General features: G+C 41.7%; 1 protein-coding gene across 2 annotated transcripts; it reads left to right on the forward strand.

Moving 5' to 3' along the window:
- TFPI2 (tissue factor pathway inhibitor 2) lies at nucleotides 1-6,205 on the forward strand. Of its 2 annotated transcripts, none has more exons than XM_075417473.1 (5): nucleotides 1-286; nucleotides 384-563; nucleotides 1,047-1,226; nucleotides 2,515-2,688; nucleotides 5,036-6,205. In XM_075417473.1, exons 1-5 carry the CDS (start codon nucleotides 205-207, stop codon nucleotides 5,134-5,136), a joined length of 717 nt encoding a protein of 238 aa, XP_075273588.1. In that variant the 5' UTR covers nucleotides 1-204; the 3' UTR covers nucleotides 5,137-6,205. The 2 variants fall into 2 exon arrangements, with proteins under 2 accessions (XP_075273588.1, XP_075273587.1); XM_075417472.1 differs by having other exon boundaries at nucleotides 5,033-6,203.
- The last annotated feature ends 19,001 nt before the right edge of the window (nucleotides 6,206-25,206 follow it).

Consider the following 25,206-nt stretch of genomic DNA (forward strand, 5'->3'; position numbering starts at 1 on the left):
GCGCCCCGGTGACGGCCGGGTCAGCGGGGACCTGCTGCCCCGCTGAATCAGACCTTCCCCTCCCACCACACGCGCAAGGAGGGAGGCGGCCCCGGGGAAGCCGTCTCGGCGCATATAAAGCGCTGCCGTCGGGCCGGGCAGCGCCGCTCGCTCCCGGGGCCCCGGTGCCACTCTCCGTCCCTCTGTCCCGTCCGCCGCCGCGACATGGCCGCCCGCCGCCGCCTGCCGCTGCCCGCGCTGCTGCTGCCGCTGGCCTGTGCCGCCCTGGCCCCGCGCCCCCTCACAGGTAGGAGCGGGCGCTCGGCGGGACCCCGCGGGCGGCCGCGCGGGGCCGGGGCCGCCGCCGAGGTGGCTTCAGCCCCGGTCGCCGGTGTCTCCCGCAGAGAAGCAGCGCGCCTGCCTGCTGCCCCCCGACGACGGGCCCTGCCGCGCCCTGGTGCCGCGCTGGTACTACGACAGGTACACGCAGAGCTGCAAGGAGTTCACCTACGGGGGCTGCCACGGCAACGCCAACAACTTCCACACCCTCGACGACTGCGAGAAGAACTGCTGGACCATCAAGAGTGAGTCCGGGGGGGACCGGCCCCGGCCGCCCTCCTCAGCCCCCGCGGGGCGACCCGGCGGGGCCCCGTTCCCCTGCGTGGCCCTGGGGTGGCGGGGGGCTGGAGGGGGGCTCTGGGGGCATGGGGGAGGCCGCGCTGTTTGTGGAAAGCTTGGTGCCCACCCCGTCTCTCGCCCTGCTCCTTGCAGCTGCCTCGCTGGTGTCGATTTTATGCCGAGAAACCAGAGCGAGTTGTCTCGGGAGCGACACGCAGAATTTAACTATTAGTATGTTAAATGTAACTTAATATTGTAGCTAGTTGCTAATTATTGCATCAGATTCCTCCTGTAAAGCTTGCCCCACTTGATTAAAGAGTGCAGGTAGTGGGAGAAGCTGGGACTTGCCTGCGACCGGAGTAAGAGCGTTTTGTCTCCCCTACCATGTTGTCCAGTATGGGGAGCACGAAGGGTTGATTTTACAGAGGATGAAATTGTTTTTGTTGCAGAAGTGCCCAAATTGTGCCGGCTGGAGGCTGATGGAGGACCTTGCAGAGGTCATCTAAAAAGATACGCCTTTAACTTGACCTCGATGAGGTGTGAGGAGTTCATCTACGGTGGCTGTTACGGAAACAGCAACAACTTCAGAGATTTGCAGTCTTGTGTGGACCACTGTCTGCCAGAGAAAAGTAATGGTTGTTCCAAATTTTTAATAAAATAGATGGTTTGAAAGCAATATGAAGATGATACTTTATTTGGTATTTTCCTCTGGATACACGTACAGTGGTATTTTTGAAGACTTCTGTGAAGCAGATTCTTATGTAGTCTACAGACTTGCATGTGTCACTTGTGTCAGCTGTCTGTTACTGAGAGAGCAAAGTGCTGTGTTAGTTTAATATTGTGACCTTAAATGTGCCCACAGCTACCCCCAACTGATCTCTTGACTTCTAGAGACGTGCACATGTATAATCTGGAGGGAAATAAGGTTGGAGATCTGTGTTGAAGCAGATGTAGGAGACGTGTGGCAGTCACGTCCAGGGCAGTGATATCCTGTTATGAAGCAGAAGTGCCTTTATAAAATTCAGGCCTGAGAGATAGTATGAGGTGGCTTGGGATTTTCGCGCTTGCCAACTCAACTGATAAAAGGTTTTTGCCTGACATGACTCTTCACTGTCTCTCCGTATGAACTTTAAATGAGAAGGATGATAATTATAAGCAGATGACTATAGTGAAGCATTGTCATAAACACCAGGTTAATATCCAGTGGAAGGTAGGATCTTTGATGAGGAAAAATATACCAGAATGTGTAAAAGCTGTCTCTGCCTAAGCTTTATAAGTGCTTGATGAGACAGTTGTTTCTGGCTGATGGCAGATTGTCAGTAGTTTCTGAGGTGAATGCTAAACTATTTTTTTCCTTCCCTGTTGCACATCTGATAAACTGGTAAAAGGTCTCCAGCAAGAAAAGTAATATTTTGTTGAGGCGAAATGAAGCGTGGTGCTTGTGAGGAAAGTGGTGGGGTTTGTACTTTTTGCTGCAAGCGGGCAGGATTTGCTGTCAAAATCTTAGCAAGGATAAATAAAACAGTGTCGTCTTCCTCTACAGAGGTAGTTCCACTGGAGGTGTTGTTATATGCCTATATATGTGGAATAAGACTTCTGGCCAAACTATGTAAATATCTCAGATGTCGTATGTATGGCACCACAAATGGGGAAAGCTGATGAATTTCACATGTGGGATAGTAATCCTATTTTCTGGGGCAGTCTGTTGCTTTCTCAAATTCGTAGCTCACAGGAATAAGATGTAATAAGTCTCTGAAGACATGGGTAACAGTCGCATCAGTTCAATGAGAACAAGAGCTGTTTATCCACAAAATTTATTGCAGGGTACATTTTAAGAAGCCAGGCATAGAGATACATTTATGTAATTTGTCTTTCTCTCACTCTTGGTTTTTTTTTTTTCCTTCTTTCTTCTTGAAGCTGGTCCCTTGCTATGCTATAGCCCGAAGGATGAAGGACTGTGTTCTTCTGCTGTGCCTCGCTATTACTATGACGCCAAGACCAAATCATGTAACGAGTTCAAATATACTGGCTGTGGTGGAAATGCCAATAACTTCGTTACTGAAACGGATTGCTACAATGTCTGCAGAAAAGGTAGGATTTTTTGTGTTTTATCAGTCATAAGCAGATAAAGCAATCCAAATACCAGTAATGGGTGTTCATAGTGTTCTTTTACTCACCTTGACTTGCTGTATGCTTTTTGCACTTTGGATTCGATGTTTTCAAAGGCAGAAGAAAGCAGAGATGCAACACTAAATCCTCTTGACAAGAACAGTTCCCTGTGAGGGGTTACACCAGTTTTTGAATGAAGTGTAGAGAGGGGCATGCAAAATGACTAATTAACTTGCTAGAGTCCACAGGGAATCAGTCTTTAAACTGTTCAGTACCAGCATGAATACTAATTAAGGTCTCATTTTCTTCCAGGTATTTTAAAGTAGGGTTAAATTAAGTTGTGAAATCAGTTTACTTTTTTCCTTTGCATATTCAGCAGTCACCATCCTCCCTGGGTTCCCTGCTGCCTGTTTGCATTTCCCATTCCTAAAGATTTCTGCCTCATCAGTTGTGCTGAGTCAACTGGTTCTGTGGCTGTGGGGGGAAGGGTTGGGAATGATATTTCGTTTTTTCTAATGGTTTTATTCAAATCAGCTACTGGCTGTGCTTGTAAGTCAAAACAGTTCTGCTTTTACCTGCAGTCCTATGTTCAAACCAGCTGTTGCAAGTTTTACTACTCTAGCTTAATTAATTTGATATGTAAATCAATGAGAGAGAGAAAAGTATAATTACATGTTGATTCCCAGAGCACTCAAGAAGCAGACACAGCACAATATTTAAAAAAATATCATACTAATGGAGAAAAAAATTAAGGCTGTATCTAACATGTACATTGTCTTTTTCGGGGAAAAAAAAAAGGCAAGAAGTAGTTCTGTTTTAAATATGAGATATGGACAAGGTCCAGGTACTTCAGTATTTAAGATGTGTAGTCAGAAGGCTTAAGTCAGGAGATGATTCTTCATTTCTGGGCTAGAAAAGCAGGGCTAGGGCAAGGATTGCACCCCAAGTACAGTTCTCAGAAGTAAAAATACTGTCTGCCAGTTAGTCACGGCAGTAATACTTCTGTGGGTGACGAGTCTGAGTGTGTCTCTACCATTCTAGTATTGTAAGGGAGTCCTTAATAGCATGCTAAGTCTATCTGAGATGCTTGTGATTATCTAATTTGCATCTATTACTACCTGGGAAATGGTAGGGCCAGGCTCCAGCCTCAGTGTGCAAAGAGAGAGGAGGAGGGAAACTGCCTCTTCAGCGTCTTGCCTCCACGCTCTGCCCCTGCCTACACCCAGCCGGACCCACCCTGGGGGTTCTCCCTTCCCCGCTCTTTTTGTGGCAGAAAGGAGTAAGGAAATGTTGTTTGTCTTGTAACTAGAGCACCAGGCAGCCAAACGGTAAAGGATCGCTTGAAAGCTTTTTCACTAACTCGTGGAGTTCAGTTCAGTGAGGCTTGGTACAACCGAAGCCCATAGTTAAGGGCATAATTAGTGCTAATTAATGTTGTGCTATATATATTCATTTCTGTAGCTTGGGAGTGTACATTCACATTAAACAAATCGTTAAGGCAACTTAAGACACTCCTTCTCTCCTGCTCCCTTAATCCCCTCCCCAGCATCTTTCCTGTTACCTTTTGGAGTCTCAAGCTGAATTCATTTGACCTCTCCCTGTGCAAATATGCAACTGCTGTTTGAATTCATCTATAGCTTCTGGAGTGAAAAGGTTTCTGATTCATTTCATTAAAGAAGTTTATTTCAGAAAATAAATATATTGGGGTGGCAGCGCAAGGATTGTGAACTGGCCAACCAGGCTCTGTGTGCAGGTAAACAGGCAGCATAAAGACGAAAGATTTGTAGTCAGGTTTGCAAAGTACTTGTTTTCAGAACTGCATTCATGCATTTCATGCGGCCTTCGTAAGCATTCCTGGAGATAACCCTGACTGGTTTTGGCTACTCTGCAGCTTCTGTGTGAAACCCAGTTCTGTGCAGAAACCCAGATCATTTTACCTTTTCATTTCCCACAAGCACTGCTTATATTTTAGACTTTGCCCCAGTGTTGTTCAGAGCAATGTAGTAATAGCTCTTTTTTTTTTTTTTCTTCGGATAGAACACTCTGTTTACTTCTATTCTGCTGTCACTGCAGGACAGCTAGAAAGGCTTAGATGCTTGCTCCAGAAAAGAGCAGCAAAGGAGGACTCCAGTGCCAAAGATGGACACATTGGATACCTTACAGTGTGTGAGAGTAGGGTGTACAGAACACATTTTACAATTTCTGATATGTTTGTTATTATTGAATAAACTGCTGAAACCGGGTAACATGAAAAAAAAAACCCAAACAATAAAGAGTATCAACAGTCTTCTGTTCTGTTTCCCTAACGGCTTCCTTGTTTTCTTAGCAGGGACTGAGAAGCCAAGAATCAACAAGCCAACAAATGTCTTCCGCAGAAAAATGATGAGAAAACTGGTTAAGAAACCTCAGACATATAACCCGAAGTCTTAAAGCTGATGTGCACTTGTATGTTTGAAACGCCTTCTTTTGATTCCACTTTCTTCTTTTGTAAGATAGTTGCCATGCAGTTTTGTACACTGACATAGTTCTGACTTTCAGAACTGCTTTTTATTTCCAACTTACTTTTATAAAGAACTGCGTTTTAATAGAAGAAGAATGAACCTAAGTTTGGTTCTTCTGCTCTGTTGTCTTTGCAGTAATACTTTGGCAAAGCCAGGTATTTAGATTTCCATGTTTTTATGGGGAAATGTTACTATTGCCTTGGGAGAATATTTGAGCTGTTACAAATCAATTAAGATTTGAAAAATCAATTGTCTCTTAGTATAACTAAGAAGAGTACAAAGCTAAATCTCTGTCATGGATTTTTTGGCATCCTCTGCTTCCTAAAGAAAAGGAACCTTTCAAAAGTGCGTTCAGAGGTTTGTTGCCCTGTGATTTTACATACTTTGGCACTATTATTTAAGTAGACTGCCCTTTACAAGTTATGTTCATAGTCAAGGCTTTCAGAAGCCTTCATAACAGTGAAAGAAGTATAAACTTTATCTGGCTCATTCCACAAGAGAAAATTGGGAATAGGGGTACTTTGATAAAGACTCTGACAAAGGCAATGAATAAGCTACTTGAGTATAAAAATGAAAATGTAGCCATTACTTTTTCATGACGTTTGAAATTTCTACTGTTACACTCCAGATCCTCGTATGGCATGAATCAGCATATTTTTATTGATTTTAATGGAGCTACACTGATTACACTTGCTGAGGATCGTGATATTTGTGTTTATGCAGTGGCTGTTAAAGCAGAAAAGCAGAAGCTTCTGCAAATCTCATGTAATCCCTCTTTTGAGGCACTATTGTATATCTTATCGTAGATTATGCCTATGGTGATATTATTGCACCTTCTTTTATGTTTTGTATTTGAGCCATGTCTGAATTTCAGTTAATTTCACCTACAATATTTTCTAAATATGAATTCATAAGTAATGTTAATAAAATGTTTTTGGGAAAAAAAGGAGAGCTGCTTCTGTCGTATGCTTCTGTTAATTATCCTGAATTAGTTGTATACACTAATATGTGTAATGGAATCTATTTACTAATTATGACTCTAGCAGAGTTTAGCTGTCTCTTAAATCATTTCCTTATGCTGAGGCCTTTATTTGAAGAAAGCCAGTAAATTGCATTGATGTCATTCATCCCCAGCAGTTTTTATGGCTCAGCTCTCCCTAAAGAGCTGCTCTCAAAGGGGTGCTTAGTTAAGCTGATTGTCTGCTGCTGGGTCTCGTGTTTGATGTTGTGCTACCTGAAGAGCTTTTGTGTAGGTAGCGGGCTATATGCTTGAAATAATGTTGGCTTTCAGTTTGAAAATTTCAGGTGTGTGCTTTATCCCTGTTTCAGAGGGGGAACATGATGGGAAAACTAGTCAAGATTTGGTTTTCTTACTGATTTTTCTCTCGCTGCTGGATTTTCAATTAAAGCGGTCAGCTACGCTTGCCATAGTCTTTCTACCATTCCATTTCTGGTTCTTTATCTCAAAAAACCTTCTTATTTCAATTAATCTATTACTTATTGTGGGCAAATGAGCATAGTCTGTGACAGAAAATTGCAGGTAACTAGTGACATAGTTCTGAGTATTTGTCTCATACCCAACTTCTCCTCTGGGAACTAGTCTTCAAACAGAAATGGTGACACTCTAACGTCCCTGGGGGAGACAGGGCATGCTATCCATGGGTGCTGTCCATGTCCCTTCGCTTGGGCTGTGCAGCCCAGAGTGTTCCTCTGAATATCTGAATATTTTTTCATGCATGGCACTATCATTTGGGGGACCCCAGCTGCATTTGTTGCAGCTTTCTGACTGTGGCTTAAAAAACCAGGCCCGTTTCAGAGGTCAAAGTTCAATTTAAACATTGCTTTTAACTGCACAGGATGGCCATCTTAACACCATCACTACGGGGTGTAATCTCTGGTTTGAGAAATGGAGTATTACTCCTTACCTCATTGGGCCTTTGACTTTTATAGGAGTATCTTGGGGTGGGATACAAAAGTGGACCTGGGATTTAAAGGAAGCCCAAAATCTGAGAGCAGCTCCACCTCACTTAACTTTTTGGTCTCAGAACTGGGTGCCTGGTCACACATCATGACATATGCTGGGCAACATGATACCCAGCTAGTGTCCTGGAAGGGATCCAAGAGTTTGATAGTCTTCTGCTCATGCTCCCTCAGGGGCTCAGTGAGCACTGCCTTGATGGACTGGGCACCATCCAGGATGCCACAATGGTCGCTGTAGCCCTTTACAATACGACTGCTCCACATGCTCTTTCTTTTCTTGCATAAAAGCATAATTCAAAGTCCAAGAGCTTACTGCTAGGATACTCAGTGGAGTACAGAGGCTTGGGGTTTAATCTCTCACCTAACTGATAGTACACAGAAATTTAACCTCCACCATCCCTAATTCTCACAGGGTTTCCTAGTGAGCAGGGTGTAGAGTAGAGGACTGGGTGGGGGGGGGGGGGGGGGAAGGGAGAAGGCTATAGAAGTTTCTTTCAGTCCACTAGTGAAGCTATTCCACTTTGTAAAAATTGTACCTTCTTCCCAGGTAAATGCCCCAATCTGTTTTTTTTTTAAGCTACAAAGGATTTAATCTGTCAATGTGCTGCTTTGCTTCATGTTCTTAAGTTACTCTAATATCCCTCTGGACTCCTGTGGCTTTGACTAATCTAAATAATTCTCTATTATCTACAGCATTTTAAATGACTCATGACTGACTTCCTTTTTCAGTTTGCTGATGAAACAACACTGGCCCAAGGTTGGGTCGATTGTTAGCATTTTGCCACGTTGAAAATTAATGCAGCCCATACCATCCTGCAAATTAACTTTTATTATAGTAGCCAGTGTCCAGCACCTGGTATCATGTGTCACAGCACAAATTTCTACTGCAGAGGGAAGCAGTGATTACAATCGGTTGGGTTCGTCTTGTCTTGCATAGGCAAACAGCCACTGAAACTCATGACCGGTGATTTGCATGGGACAGTCATACCTGCTACTGAACAGTGGTTGCCAAAATCAACAGAGTTGACTACACTCCATTCCAAATAGCATCACTGGTCTTTAACTTTCAATTGCAACCCATGATTCAAGTTCTTTTCTTAGTGATATCTTGCAAAGAACTATATCAAAGACTCCATAAAAATGAAAATCTGTGCTGATTCTTCATTCCTAGTCTGTGGCAACACTCAGGGAATTGCTTTGTGAAGCATTTCAAGAGTAGGAGAGTGGCTTCATCTTTATATTTCAGTGGATTCTTATGTGTCAATAAGAGAAAATGAAAAAATCCATATGGAAACTCATAATCTTTTTTATTGGTAAGCTAAATGATGGCAAGCAAAATTTCACTACTGCTCATTTTAACAGTGACTAGCCCCAACAAATTCCTTTCTCACAATTCCATACTTTCGGAGCAAAGTGATGATGAGTTCAGCTTGTGTCCCTGGAGTCAGATTTCTGACTGTCAGAAGTGTCCCTATTCCTCTATCACTTCTTGTCAGCTGAGGAGGTGGAAAACATGGAATATCTATTTGAAAAAAGAAAGATTTTTTATTAGACACAATGGGCCACATCATTGAAAAAAAAAAAGACATCACTGAACTTGTGTCTCAGATGAAGACTCTGTCCCTAAGCTCGAAGTCAGCTGTACTGCTGAGAGCAGCTGTGCTGAATCCAGGCAGGGACAAGAAATCAGTGCTACGAGATGAATGCAGTCCAGCCATGGTTATGCAAATCTTGAAGAACCACGTTGCGGATGTGCCAGAATTATTATGCATTTACATTAGTGTTATTGAAAGCAAAATCTGCCTCATTATCTTTCTAGAAAGCTTTTTATTATTATGCATAACTATCACTGGTGATAATTAGCACAGAGGTACACCCACAGAGGTCCCTTCCAACCCCTACCATTCTGTGATTCTGTGCTTCTGCTGAAGTGAGCCTAATTTTTCAGTGTATGGTGGTCCTGTACAGTAATGTCTGTCATCTGATAAATTACTTAATTGCTGAGAAAGGGTGTTATCATAGTACATAAAGCCTAAAGAACAGCAATGATATTAAAAAAAAACCCTATGTAAACAAGATGCATAAAAGCATGCTGTTTGACATATTAGCAACTGATGTGATCGTGAGCTGTGATTTCCAAATAAATGCCAGAGAAATGAGCATTCCCAGCTCGTGCCTGAACGGTGCATAGAAGAGAGATAGTTCAAGCAAGTTAAAGACAAATTTATTTTTCTATTACGTGGGAATAAAGCAAACTCCTTTAATGAAGGTTCCCTTCGTACTGGGAGTGCTGACCATAATTTCAGATGAATATGGACAAAATGGATGCTCTTCCAGACACATCTGGTTAGGTGGCTAACTGCTTGTGTGTGAAGGGTTTAAAATGCAATTTGAACTCAAAGTACATCACGTTCTCTCACTTGGTGGGGCCGAACTTACAACTGGTGAGCATACAGGAATATTAAGCCTTATGTTTTCTCATGCTAGATCCTCGTTAAAGGCCTTAATGTATTAACTACAGGTTAAATTCTTGCACATATCTGCTAGACGAATTACACTATTTTTGCTCTGTAAGTTATGTTGAAGATTTGCTACTCACTCTGCAAGTGTGCAGCATCTTTTCTGAGAGGGTAATGCATGATTAAAATTTTTAAACCTTAGTATGAAATGCAGTAATAAAACTCATAGTAACTACTAAATGCATATGAACAGTTCTCTATGGGGTATTTTTCTGTATGTGTGGGAAGCAAGATAAAGAGGATAGATTACACTAATAGCAGCTATTTAAAGAGTCAAGAGAGTAAGGGGTGAAAAATATACCTCATTATCAAACTATAAAAAAACCTTCCATCATTGCAGTAGTTTTCAACCAGGAGAAATCGTTAGTTTTACTGATGTTAAAAAAGAATACATTATAAAAATTCCTCCAATAGAAAGTAGTGAGACTAGCAAGATGGTTTTACCTTTTTTCTCTCTAAAAGTGGGAGGGAGGTCTGATGAGAAAAGCAGTGATGACAAATGATATTTACTGCTCTCTCATGGCTCCAGGCTGCTGCACCGGAGCATGAGGAGCCTGTACCGTTCCCGCTCTGCCAGCCAGAGGGACTCTACTGTGATTTGAACAAGACCTGACGCCAGTCCAGAGGCTTCAAAAAGCTTCTTTAAGTTCAGAAACGTGATCTTGCACAGAGCAGCGCTCTCCTGCAGCGGTACCTATGTCTGTTTCACCTGAGCTCTTCTTTGTCAATGTTCATCAGCGGGTACAAGCAAATAAACAAAGGCTAAGCAAAAAAAAAATCTGACCTTTATTTCAACGCCCACAGAGTTGCTGGATGTATGATGTGAATTACGTTCTCTGGTGGGGCAATAGGTTCCTTTAGGTGGGAAAGGAAACTAACTTGTTGCTTGAATCCAATATGTGTTCAAATGGGATTAGGACCAAAACTGCTATGAAGCCTGTTGTATAAAACACTGGAAAATATCTGTTTTAATATTAAAAGCATTTCCTTGATTAGGTTTTATCAGGATTTTCTCCTTCCTATTTCTTCAAGATTCTTCTTTAAAAATCTAAAGCAAAATTCAGAAACGTAGAGATTGGTTTATGCTGAAGGAGGAATTTTTAAATCGCCTTAGTTTGGTTTAAGGTCATCAGATAGCTTCGATATTCTTCCTTCTGATATATTGTATGCTAGTAGACACCTACTCTTAAGTGCCACTTTTGTACTGGCAATTGAACTGGGTTCCTTAACTGATCTCAGAATAGCAACTTTGCATCCTTCCAGAGTAAATTAATCTAAGCAGTACTACAATAAAACTGTACAGTGTCAGTCACAGTAGTTGTAATTCTCATAAAACTTTTTAAAGCTACAAACACCTGAAAAAAGTAAATGTGTCACTGAAGTAGAGCTCATCTCATTTTGTTTTTCGATTTTGTATTTTCTTTTTAAAACTGAGACAGAAAAAAGATTACAGACTGTACTCTGCAGTTATGCTGATGGAAAGCTGCTCTTGATCTCCAGGTATACAATAAACAAGCTCTTTCCAAACCTGTTGCAATGGAGCTGACAAAGAAACATCCAACTCTTTCTTGCCTCATTTTTTAACAGACACCTGTAGTTAATATTTCTGTCCCCAAGGGACAGAATTATGCCTTTGAGTGTGATAGTGAGCACTCAGTAGCATTTAGGATTGGAGTTTTCTTCTTTAAAAAGCTTGTTTTACTTTCTTTTTCCTCAGTTTATCACTGAAACATCCTGAAGGCTTTCTCATTTCAGCCTGAAAGGCGTAGGGAGGATCGTGCTGAGCGTTGGCTGCAGAGGGTGAGGCTCCAGCCCTCAGAGCCGCAAAACGCCCTTGAACTATTTATTACTGAAACCCTTGGCTCTGTGAAGAAACCACTGAGAAACAGCTCAGGTGGCTATGTGGAGAGAAAAGAGGTAGGACACATCTTCAGCACTTGAGAAAGCTAAAGCAGGGGGAAAAATAGTCACAACTCTTGCAGGCTTCCTCCTGGTCACAAGAGACATTTTTTGACAAGTTCTGCAGCGATGTTCTGTCCCTGGCTAGGGAAGCCTAGGCTGGAAAGAGGAGTGGAAAGCCTCCTCTGACTCACTGCACGTCCTCCTGCTCTGCCTCTGTCCGCACCGTGTTCATGCAACAGCCGTGAAGTGCCGGACCTGACCTTTCTCTTGGTGCTTATTAGCTGGGGCTGGACCAGATGACCTCCGAGCTCCTTTCAGCCCAAATTTTCCAATGAGTATGAATGACTGTCTTAAGCGAAGAGTAACGTAATGTTGGAAATGCAAATAAGTTTTCTGAGGACATCACAGAAAAACTAAGGATCTGAATGAGTCCATCTTCCTGGGCACCCAGGGCACTTCCCATTGCCATTACCTGGGAAAATCCCTGTTCCCAGTGCAAGTCACAGCCCGTGCTGGGAGCTTCACTGTGATTTAGGGAGGACGTCTGTTCCTGTACTGTGCAGAGCTATGGGCAGCTCAGTGCTGGGGACACAGGCTGAGAGTTACAGAGCAAGAGGAGCAGGGCATGGTGGGGGGACACAGCACTGGGTGCATCACTCTGGGTGGGAATGAGGAGGTGGCTACGGGGCAAGGGAGAGCAGGACTGAGCAGGGGCCTCCCACCATGCGACCTGGCCTGCCGGGGTGCTGAGGCTGAAAATGGAGTCCTGCTTGCCTGCCCCTTCTAGCAAATCCACCCCACTGCCTTTCCTATGCTCTATGGTCAAAGCAACAGATTTTATTCTAAGGAACAATATTGGTTTACACCCTTTGAGCAGTATGCAATAAACATGTTGGCTGCATGTCATATTACAGCACTGCCATATACCAGCTAATGTACAAAAAGCAAAAGGAAGAAAAAATTCAGCTATCTGGCCTCTCAGGTGGAGCATACAGTAGCAACAGGGCTTTGAAATGCATCACTGTACTCAGCAAAAGCCTACAAGTAATATTTTTTCCTTCAGACATCCAAAGACATGAAATAACGACTGTTTCATTTTCCAGCTGACACAATAAATCTCAGCAACATTGGAGTGAATGCTCCATAAAGCACACCAAAACATGGATTTGAGATTTTTGCAAATGCTGCATGACTGTGACAGCTCTTTCTCTATTTTGTTGCATTAAAACTAAGCAGATATGAAGGTAAATTGTGATACATAACTAAATACATACCTAGCAATGGCATGCATTATTGGTAGCATGCATTCACCATTGTTAAACCTATTCTCTTAAAGACACGTGTCTAGTCACGCTCTGAAACATGATTAGGACTCAATCTTTCTGTGCGTTTTGTCTGCTAATTTCCATTGAAGAGTCATTCAACATTCAAGAAAAATGTTTATTTTCCTAATCAACAGGTATGGGAACTCTGTCTTGTCTCAGAGAGACCTTATTGGATATGTTTGGTCTGTACTAGTAATGCAGATTTTGCAGTCTATACTTTGGTTTCTGTTGTTTCCTCAGCTTTAGTAACGAAGGAGAACCAAAGGAGGTTGCTGGGGAAGGAACGGCACATCTTCTGTCTGTACAGAGAGTGTTTGTACAGCTGAAGGTGAAAACAGAAGGGATCAGGAAACAAAGAGCACATTTATAAAGATGTTTGGTTTGTGGGATTTTAAGAAGTGTCTAGCTGCTTACCTTCTATTGATGAGTGGGAATTCCCCAGGCACTTTTTAAAAGTATCTAGGGCATGTTATCTCTGTTCTTGGACATGTATCTCCATCTTTATTTACTGAGGTAAATATCTTTGACAATCTGGCTTCACCTCTCATTTTCAAAATGACTGAAGACCAGATGGTTCATGGTTCGTGCAAATTGTCTTGCTCAGAATCGCACACTTTGACATTGCCTAATGTTGAGACTCTTTCCCTTCTTGTGTGCCAGGTGCCAGGATCCCACCATACAGTGCTCAGTGGTAATCAAGAAAAGGACGTGCAGAATTTGGTTCATTAGGTGGGCAGCTGTCTCGAACAGGAAAACTGAAGAACAGGAAAACAAATGAAGAGGCACGTGCACATATGAATGCCTGACTTGGTGCAGCTGCTGAATTGGCCAGAAACGAGTGTCTCCCTCTGTGCAGAACCCAGGGCTAGATCCCAGTCCATGCTGCCTTCTGCCTTTGTGTCAATAAATTTGAGCCAGTGCATTTTGTGATGTTAGGAGTTGCCCAAAATTTAATTAATTTGAATAAAGACAAAAAAATAGTAGAATTTCCATAAATGCTGCAGTATGAGAAGATATCAAGATGTGAACCACCCCTGGTTTCAGTTTTGCAAACCAGAAACCTGTCTGGCATTTTGCGCAATTAAAACCACACCCTTTTCCATTCAGCTCTGATTTATTAGCTAGAAAGCTCTTGTATCGTTCATTCCCTCTTTCCACGGTTGCTGGTACTATCTACAGTTTCAGATAACATAAAAGAAATCTTGCTGTGCCAAAGATGGCAGTGATTATCATTTTCATTTTTTAACACAGTTATCATTTTCACATTTCTACTTCCAGTGTTTTTCAGTTCTGAAATGAATCATGCATATAAAAAATAAAAACCTTCACATTAAATTGGTCTCAGAACATTAAGAAAAAACATCCACCGCACCCTGTGATTAATTCATTAATCCATCTTCCAAAACAAGTAATCTAATTAGCTTGCAAACAAGAACATGACGCACACGTGGCTCTTCAAATAGTGTTGACATACTGAATAGTTCAGATTCCTGTGACACCCAGCCTTTCACTTGCTGCTTCCAGTTCCAGTAAGACCCAAGACCAGAATGTTTTTGCTCTCAAAGGTTACTTGGTGTACGGTATGGAACGAACTTGTGGTCCAAGTTTGGGATGGAAAGCACAGATCTCTTTGAAGAAAGTCAAAATTTCGAGTGCCTCTAACTGACAACCCTAAGCACAGTTGATTAAAAAATATGCAGATTTTAAAAGACCTGAGAGCTTTCATCTGGGATCTTTATGAGCACTAAAATTCAATCAAAAGTTCAATAGCTCATATATATGTATATCTATACATGAAAGAGAAGGAGAATTGAGGGAAGTAGACTGCCTGGTGAAGAATGCAAGGAGAGACAGGGCTGTCAAGCCAGTTAAGCGAGCTACACCATGTCAAGAGGCCACAAAGCGGTGTAAAGTAAGGGTGATAGCTTTGAGGGGAGCGGGGGGGAATGAAGCTGGATTTTGTATATGCCTACCATCCAACTGAAGGCCAATCCAGAAAAAGTACTCAATAAAAATGTTACCATTCTATTAATAAAGAGACAATTAGATTTAAAGATTTCAGAAAGATCAGCCAGGATAAACAGGCTGGGTTTAATCTGTTATTGTAATATATTTTTGTCCTTAGGTGGCTTTTATTCCCTTTTTATATCAGACTCTGCAGTCATGTCACAAAATCTCAGAAATGAGACAGGTGAGCGTTTGGTAACCATCAACATCTCTGTTATTGTACCCATATTCTCAGTCCCTTCAGCTAATGGAAGCGCTGCTGCTCTGAATTAATCCTTGTCATCATCCAATAGGGAGGACTGTATTTTCTGGTATTGACTTCTTGGCTTTTTGCTAACATTTTTTTGCACAGACTACGATATAACTGGAAATTATTTCTCATTTTTTTTTCGAAGTTCAACCCAAAAGAGAATTTAGGTGCTAACTATGTTGTTCATTACCCTATTTATCTTGGAAATCTGTAGGGAACACAACCAGTTTCTGAGAATTAAATTATACTACTGACTGCTGAAAAAAAGAGGAAAGATACAAATGCTACAGCCAAGACAAGGAAGCTGATCTATTGGATTTACCCATGTCTGACAAGATGTCTTCTGTCACACCTAATACTCAGTTAGTGGCTGAGATGGGTGTAGATTAGCATGGGAAGAAAACGTACACCTCATGTGTTGTGTAATGGTTCTTGCATTGGTTCCCTGCACATGAGCTGAATCAGAAAGCTCTTATGGGATGGCCTTGTAGCAGATTATGGGAAAGGCCAGACACTGGGGTTCAGATGGATCCAGTCATGCTAATAAAACAGCAGGGAGGTTCATGAGTGCATTGGTGGTTGAAAATGACAAACACAAGAGTAAATAACCGACTGATGGAATTTGTCCTATAGAAGCTGCCCAGTAAGGAACTTCCTGAACTTCCGAGAACATGGTCTGGAAGCAATCAGAGCACTCAGTATATGTGAAATGCAGGCCTGGTAAGCAGTGCGGCTTGTCAAAAACCAAAATTCCTGTCCTTTGGGTAATCCTGAAGTTCCAAATATTTTATTCCACTGCTGGGCTGGAACAAAAAAAAAGAACAAGTAAAAATACCAGGTTTTTAATGAAAGACTAGTTTTGTATGATTGACTTGCATTTCACATGTATAATTTTTATTAAAAGAAGTACAAGAGTAACCAAGTCCAGTCAAAATGTATTGAAAGTAAGGAAGTAAAATGCTTTGGTTTTTTCTCACCTATGAAGTGCAGGGAGAAGTATGTTCTCACTAAACAGTCTCACTCAGACTGACATTTCTCAACAAAAAGGTTGTTCCTTCTGTAATGGTGTGACAAAGCCTTGTCAGAGATTCTATGTATACCTTGTTTGTATATAATTCTCATGTCAATGAGAAAAATTGGAAGCCTAACAGATGAAAATTCACTACAAACATTTCACTGAGGATACCATGAAGAATTATGGGCAATACCCCATGTTACATCATTTGAAGATCTGCAAGGACTAGGAGTCTTTTCAGGTTGCTTGTATGTCCACCATTAGTGCAGTTATTAGGGATGTTTAATCTACAGACAGGTTGCCTTTATCTGGGGCATAACTGAGGTTGAGTGGGTAAGTGAATATAAAGTGTTTCAGCTTCTGCAGGCACACAAATTCCTGCAGAGCCAGCTCATTGGACTCTGCATTGTGTCCCCAGGGCTTTCACCCTAGAGTCAGCAGTTACCAACCCAGTCTCAGCCTTGCATGAAAGCACCAAGGCTGCTGCTGGCCTGAACTGACTTTGAAAATGTAGTAAAGCTGCATTTGCTTGACATTGTACATGAGCTAAGAAATCCTATCAAAAGGAAAACTGGAGTCATGTCTATACCCAGCACATGGCTAAGACGCAAGACGATGTGTTGTTGGTTCTACTTATGCTCCCCTATGGATAAGGGAGGTCCTTTCACGATCATTTTGCAGAGCAGGAAAGATGAGCCATCTCCTGAACAACAGTTAGACATGTAGCTTTCACAATGTTAATGAAAATTATTTACAAGTTAGATCATAGAAGAGCTAATTGATTTGCCTAAAACGGCACAGAAAGGCTGTGGTAGAAAACAAACTTCACTTTGGATATTTCTGGTATCCAATGCCTAGAAAAGTAGCCTCTCAAATAGCTCTTGGTCATAGCAGTAATACAGTCAGGTCCAGCCAGATCACAGCACAAACAAGACAAAGTCCATCTGTCTGCAAAAAGCAAGATGGACATACTCTTAGTTTATTTAGCCAAGTGTTTTCTATTTCCAGCTTCTGTGTTAATGCAATTTTATTTTATAGTCTTCTTCCATAGTTTTTTTCTGCTCTACACTGAATATACGGATTATTTTCCATTAAACACATAGGTTTGGAATCTGGTATAATGGAAAGAGCAGGTACTGCAGCAATATTTGACATAGGGAGACACAGGTGGGAGTCTTCTCACATATCTTTGACCCATTTCCATACCTCAAAAATGTTTCAAAAGATACAATCCCAGCAATTTTTACAAGCTGCAGAAATAGCCATATGATTTTTCCAAAGTTAAATCTGCTCAGCAGTTTCTCTTTTCGCACAAGACTATCCTTTTTACTTAGATTAATAACTTCTTTGATGTTTTGCAAAATACCTGACCCTAAAGTTTTGTCATCTGAAAGACAGATGTATAGAACACAAATTATATGGAGAAATGTGTAAGTATAGTCAGCTCACTTGGATTCCTTTTTCTAATCATAAAAGTGGGCCCGGAAAACTAGAAGTGAGAAACAGGCTATTCCTGTAAAGTCTTAGGAGCAAGCATTTATTTTTTCAAACTAAGGTTATTCATACACTGAAGCGTGAAAGCGACTGTTGTCTCCCACTTAGTTTACTACATGAAATACTGGCTAGTTACAAGTATTTGGAAGAAACATAGACGGTTCCTTCACTTCCTAAGTCACATTTTCCCCTAAAGTTAAAATAGAAAGATTGGTTTATTGAGTGATTGCAGTTTGTTTTTATTACGCACTCCTGTTTTATAGCCCGTTATTTTATGATGTTTCATAAAACTAACCCAGAAGCATGCCACCATGTTCTTGTTACCCAAAAGCCTAACCCTCCAGCCTTTCTCCAAGCAATACTCCTGGTGAAATTCTTGGGAATCATACTGAAAGTCTTGGGAAGTTAGAAATGAGAAATTCTTGGGAATTTCAGTTGAGTAAAGACGAACTTCATACAATAGAATTTAGCTTTAAAATCTTCTTAGCTAATTTGACTTTTCCATTTGCTTCAGCAGTTTTAATTTCAGTCATGCCCTACTGCAACCGAACATGATGACAACATCTTTCGGAAAATCATGCTAGCTTTCTTCCGTTAGTTTGGTTCCTCTAAACTCTTGCTTTGCACTGTTGTACCCCATGTAACTCAGCTTGTACTTTACTGGGTTTTACTGTCAATAGACACCACTTAACAACACTTCCCACACGTTTGGTAAAAAATGAAAACCAGTTAATAATGCCAACCAAATCAGGAAATGTTCTTAAAAAAATAACAACCAGGAAAAATGCTAAAATAGCTCTTTTGATATTGTAACAAGGTTTTCTTTGCAAGTTCAAAAAATCCCTTGAATTGTCCTGAGGACTGTCCATTTTCTATTTTTCTTTAAATTGTTGTGACTCAAAAAGATGTAATGTACAGTCTCCAAAATACAACTTTTCCTTCTGTAAAATCATTCTTTTTTGTTAATGTTTTTGAGAAACAATTTTTACAGCTCAGAAGGTGGATAAATTCACTTTGAGAAAGAGATCTCCATCAGGTTTCCCAGGTCCTGCTGTCACAGTGCTGTGAAGCTCAACCTTTGTGGTACTGTTTTTGTTCTGCTGGGGTTTAGTAGCAGACTGTGCTGAGGAAGCAATCACCTTATGTGTTGTTAGAAACAAGGTTTGGATCATGCTGGATTTGGACAGGCCAGTCACATGGCACTGCGGGACAACCACACAATCTGTATTTCCGCTATGGAGCAGACCTTACCCAGTCCCTGATATAATTCCTCCTTTTTTTCCATTCTGGTTCCAATGCCACACAAAGCTGACATATTCCATGATGAAATGAGATACCATTTCACTAATTAGTGGAAAACAGAATGTGAAATTATGTTCAATAAGCTTGACTGAGACGTTTCTAAAAATACAAAACTGAGCCCCCCAAAAAATCATTAAAAAAGCAAATTTATTTCATTGCTTATTATAATCAGAGATTAATCTCAATAAATGCTGAACAACTGCAGAGCATAAATTCCCTCATCTTCCAGGAAAGCCAGCTTTCTGTGAGACCCAATCTGCACATTGTATTAGAGCAAGAATCTCAGACGTATTTAGCTGTGCAGTTCCCCATGATATACACACCGCTTCTTGTGTTGTGCCTCCCTATCAGTGTGCAGGGACTTGGAAACCTTCCAGAATTGCTGTGCTGGGCTGGTTATTTCTTCTCCAGAGCACGAACTCCGTGAGACTCTCTGCCTCCCAAACAAGCATGGGGAGCACTGGCCCCAGCTGCTGCAGTGTTGCCCCTTGTCCCCATCCACTCCAAAATCTGAGGAGAAGACGCCTTCCCTGCATGCTCCGCAGGCTCCCTCCTTGCACACAGGTGTGTGTGCCGCACGACTGAGGCCCACATTTGGTGGGCCTTGAGGCACAGCAGCTTGAAAAAGGGCTTTGAAAAGACAAGATTCAAATTATACCAAGGCAGATTTTTTTTTTCCTTCTCTCCTTCCAGCCTGTTAGAAATACCAGGGAGTCTATCTTCAGAGCTCCCAGAGCCTTTGAGGTTATTTTTGTACAGACAAATGAAATCCCTCTTTTCATTGGAGGGATACCTGGCTCATATGCAGGTAATCTGAAGAAATGAATATTTCATATCCATGAAAACTTATGACAAGCCTTGATCATGACCTGTTAATGCCATTTAGTGAGGGACTAATTTCACCTACCGTTTATCAAGGTAGAGCACTGTTAGGCTGTAATGAATGCACCCAACAAGGCTTAGTTGCTTAACAATCACAGCGAAGTCTTTGTGACATCTCACATTGACTGCTATCATGCTATTGCTGTGAAAAGATCCTTACCTGCTACAAATTGGCCCTTGTCAACCGGACGGGTCAGCTGAAGACCTGTACCATATCCTTAGTGAAACAGTAGTACCGATCTATCTTTCAGCAAATTTTCTGAGTTCATTGCTGTCTTTTACACAGGAGCTGCTTTCCTGCTGACAAGGAAATTAGTGACTCCATGGCTTAATAATGCAAGAAACTGTTTAATAAGGCAAAGAACTGTTTTTAAATCATTTTGATGTCTTCTGAATTGGATGGCTTAAATATTTGGAATGCTACTTGATCTTCTGTCTGGGTCTTTTGGCGGTTGTAAGCTACATTTTCTTTGTTTCATGAACTGTAGTTTTTCTGAGTAACTGCATCTAGTGTCTCAAGAAATACCCCAAGGATGGACAGGTAACAGGGTGTTCACTTGCTCACCCTTCACTTCAACTTCTTGGACGGTCATTTCATATGAATTACAAGGAAAGGGAGGGAAACCCTTCAGTAAGGTAAGCTAAAATTGTTCTTTTATCTAATTTTAACTGTAAATAGACCACCTGAAGAAATTCTGCTGAGGATACACCTGTACAATGAAAAGCCTCTGCCTAGCTGCAGAGTCCCTAAGAGCAAGAATGAGAGGACAGAGAGAATATTAGGTTAGAAAGGAACAGTGAATAATTGGGAAGACATGACATTGGGAAGACAAGTCCTATGAACACGGCGTTTACTTAGGGGTATTAGCTGCACCTCTGTGCATGTTCGTTCAGCCTCCTTTTTATCTGTAGCATTCAGCCCCAGATCTCTCTGTTGTACTGAACACATAAATCAACATTTAAAAGTATGATCTACCTGAACTGGTAGAAGACATTTCAAGCTGCGAAAAGCCCACATAAAGCCTTAATACAAACAAGAAAGAAGTATTTCTGGCTGAAGAGTCCTGTGGCAGGCTGACATACAGCATCCCGTGGGAGGCTTCCCTTTCAAAGCCGCTGTCAGATTTTTGCTCTCTAGGCAAAAGAATTTAGGAACATTTGGAGTCTGATTTAGATAGTTTCTAGAGAGACGACACAAACACGTAACAACCACTGGCCAAGCAAGTGATGGAGCGCTCTGAAAGTTGCCGTTGGGGGAGTCTGCATGTCCCAGCCTCCTGAATGCGGGGGCAGATGCCACAATGTGTGCTTGTCTGGGTGCCAGCAGAAGCTTTGAAGTGTACTGGAAAGATTCAGCTCTGTTAAAAATCCTGACTGTTAGTTAAAAGATGATTCACCAAACAAAAGAAAAAATAAATTCAAGTGTACTTATTCAGCCTCATCACAGCCCAGATGTAGAAACCCATAACCTCCAATGACATTCTTAAGGCCCCTAAATTGTACATAGGGAAGGTTAACTGCAAGCAAATAGGATCTACCATTCCAGTTAGGCGTCCCCACCCTGAACCCTTGCTTGGAGGGAAGCCTGTACTAAATAATATTGCTCCTACTGTTCCATCCATCAGCTCAATAGTTACAGCCCGTACTCAGATGTGAAGATCCACAGTCAGTTCCTTTCTCCGATAAGAGCTGACGAATCCACACATTCCTCATAAAGACTCTAGCCTTACAATGTAGCCTATTTGTAGCTGAGCTTCTCCCAGTCTCTCTGGTTTGAATTACTCCATAATTCAGTATTCATTGAAAGAGAAATATGTTATTAAACATAATTATATTCAAATGGAATGTACAAAAAAGAGAGACCTGGATTCCAGAAACCTGCTTCAGGGAACATTTCCTATGAAAAACTTAGGTATCTGCCATCCGAATCTCTGCCTCTCCAGAAAAAGCAGCTTTACAGTCAGATTCTAGCATCTAGTTCATATCCCATGGTCTCTGTGTGTGCAAGGCCTTTCTCACACATGTGCTCTAAGAATGTCAATGTCTAGGTGATTATGAGACACGGAATACTGACAACTTGGTAAATGTCACCAGGGTGGTTATGAGGGAGATGGTGGTTTACTTCTGACCATGGTTGAATGATCTTTACTCAGTTGTGGTATTTGGCGAAAAAAATGTGGGTATCTGCAGAATCTAGGATCTCCAATGTTAGCTGGAAATCTGAGGACCTAAATTTTGAACGCAGACAGCTATAAAGAAGCCACTGACAAATACACAAAGTTTTTTGTATGCGTGCTTTAATCTTGACCTTAATAACAATTTCCTGGGCTGGTTCTCCACTCTACTACTCCTCTGAGGCCAGTGCTGTTATACCAGCATACTCTGCTGTTACACTGCTTGCACGTTTCAGATGTACTTCTGCAGTGAATGCCTTCAGCACCAGCCTCTTTTCAGCACCAGCATCTTTTCAACATTTTCAGGTTTTATTCTATATTGCTAATCAGATAAAATAATCCCTAAAAGTGCCCATGAAACAAAGTGCAGTTACAGATCAGTGGCTAAATAACAGGGATGAAATGTTCCCCATGCCAGATGGATTACTTCACCCTAAATATTTCATGTGTATTTCTAAGTAACTGCATGTTCCCTTCGGAGAGTATTATCTGACTGACTTCAGTTTTCAAATGCAATAAATCCTCTAGGTTAAAGAATTGCAGCTGCTGAGCAATCTTGTTTTATCTGTTCTAATTAAACATTGCACAATGCAGAGAAGTAGCCAGCGAAGTTGTTCAGCTAATCATTTCCCAGTGGTAAGGACACCTAGGCTAACTTGAGGACTCCTCATCAGGCTTTAAAGACCATTTTTTTGTGCCAAGATGTCCACACCAATTGCTGGACCGATTTCCTGTCCCATGGAAAGTAAAGCATCATCTTTGTGTTGTGACTTCAATTACCTTAAGCTGTGACAGCAAAGTCCCCCTTAGGCTGAGCCTCTGCCTGCTGTGAGAAGTGGAGGAGGTTTAAATGGATCGGTTTAGAAGACGGTAAGGTTAGAGGAGTGTGGATCCCTATACAGAGGTACTTAATTTAACTGTTGAACACAATATCTTTGTGAAAAAATTCTTGGTTTTGGAGAGCATGTAAAATGCTGCTTTCTCAATGATTTCTTAACAAATACTTCAGTTCCAGCTGTATTCCCTGGACAAATCATCTTTGAGCTAGACAGAGAAATTATAAAATACCTAAGAAAAGAATTCTGGCAAACAAAATACTGCCATGATGAGTTCATTCCTGAATATGTACATAAAAATAGCACACATCATGTTCTGGTTAAATTTTCTCTCAGGTGAATTTTTAAATAAAGCTTAGTGGGGTAATGAATGCATTTATTGCTACAGAAATAAGGTCATGAATGAAATGTTGTTCCTACTGAAATCAGTGGATGGATATAATATACTCAGTGTGGGTCTAGGGTTTCACTTTACTTCTTCAGGCTTCTAGGAAAGCTGACCGTCTCACCTGCCCAAGCAGGCTCTAGATATCTACTAAACTAGATCAATTATCATGTTGAAATGATTAACTGAACACAACATGAATAAAATTCCCAGTGATGACTGATCTACATTAAAGTACTGATTGATTCCTACATTTAGTCTCAAAAGCAGATGAACATGAATGTATGTAAAATGGTTGTGATTTCAATAGACAAAAGGTGGTTCAGTGCTTATCTCAGAAGCTGAGGAGTGTCAGAAAATGAAATGTCTTGCTAATCACAGGCATAGTGACTTTTTGCGCCTCCAAATACTGCTCTGTTTTGCTCTGTAACTTAAGTACCACAAGTCTTACTAATACCCTGCCACTGCTGTGTACATTATTATGGCCTACCCTAGAGAGGAAAAGGGAATAATCTTCTCTACCTTTTCCTTCTTGTTTTGTACAGATTTATGCTGTTATGTTTTTATTCCAGCTGAGACATCTGTCAAAGATTCAGGAGAAAGAAATGGAAGAGGAAATGGCTTGCTAACTCTACATTTGTGTCTACCAACAGAATAGTCTTAAACATCTAGTGAGAATTACCACGTGGATGCAAAACTTTTGTGAAGTTTGCTCCTTGAAGAAAACTTGTACTCAGCCACTAATCGGCTTGTGCATATCGAAAACCTTTCTCAACTTTTTCACAGGAAAAATCTGAGTAGAGTAGGGCATGTTCACTTATACAAGCAGTTAAAAAAACAAGGGTAAAAAAAGGCTAAGAAAGATGCTGTTTCTACTGAAAACTTCCTCTAACTCTAAACAGAGAGGAACTTCTCTGTTTTGCTGGACAAGAAAGCCCTTAGCATTCACTTCTAGTTCTGGGTCTCAAAGAAATAGATGGCAATCCACACCAAACCAGACCAAGCTGCTTAAATACTTGGCATTTTACCTCTCCTGAAACAACTAATATCATCTGCCAAATATAAGTGGCATTCATTTCCCACTGTTATTACTGCTGGGTAGGTAGGAAAACACAGCCTCCAACAGTCGTAGCTGCTAGGCAGAGTATCACATTTGTCCCGTAAGCAGACTGGTCTCATGATGGCAAAGTCCACATGTAAGCAGAGTTATTTTTTATCATCACTCTTATTGTCACTCGGTGCTGCTCCTGGGGTGGACCTGCTGGAGAGCAGCTGTGCGGACAGGGACCTGGGTGTCCTGGTGGACAACAGGTTGACCATAAGCCAGCAGTGTGCCCTGGCTGCCAAGAAGGCCAGTGGCATACTGGGATGCATTAGGAAGAGTGTGGCCAGCAGGATGAGGGAGGTTCTCCTTCCCCTCTACACTGCCCTAGTGAGGCCTCATCTGGAGTACTGTGTCCAGTTCTGGGCTCCCCACTTCAAGAAATATGCAGAGCTACTGGAGAGAGTCCAGCGGAGGGCTACAAGGATGATGAGGGGACTGGAACATCTCTCCTACGAGGAGAGGCTGAGGGAGCTGGGCTTGTTCAGCCTGAAGAAGAGAAGGCTGCGAGGGGACCTAATAAATGCTTACAAATATCTGAAGAGTGGGTGTCAGGAGGATGGGGCCAAGCTCTTTTCAGTGGTGCCCAGCAACAGGACAGGGGCAATGGGCACAAACTGAAGCACAGGAAGTTCCGTCTGAACATGAGGAAGAATTTCTTCCCTCTGAGGGTGACAGAGCACTGGAACAGGCTGCCCAGGGAGGTTGTGGAGTCTCCTTCTCTGGAGATATTCAAGACCCACCTGGACAAGGTCCTGTGCAGCCTGCTGTAGGTGACCCTGCTTCGGTAGGAGGGTTGGACTAGATGACCCACAGAGGTCCCTTC

Source organism: Opisthocomus hoazin, chromosome 4 (assembly GCF_030867145.1).
Source record: "Opisthocomus hoazin isolate bOpiHoa1 chromosome 4, bOpiHoa1.hap1, whole genome shotgun sequence".
Lineage (NCBI taxonomy): Eukaryota > Metazoa > Chordata > Aves > Opisthocomiformes > Opisthocomidae > Opisthocomus > Opisthocomus hoazin.

Coding starts and splice junctions, on each gene's coding strand:
- TFPI2 (XM_075417472.1), top strand. CDS start 205: ATGGCCGCCCGCCGCCGCCTGCCGCTGCCCGCGCTGCTGCTGCCGCTG. Junction 564..1,046: donor GAACTGCTGGACCATCAAGA/GTGAGTCCGGGG, acceptor TTTTTGTTGCAG/AAGTGCCCAAATTGTGCCGG. Junction 1,227..2,514: donor CCACTGTCTGCCAGAGAAAA/GTAATGGTTGTT, acceptor TTCTTCTTGAAG/CTGGTCCCTTGCTATGCTAT.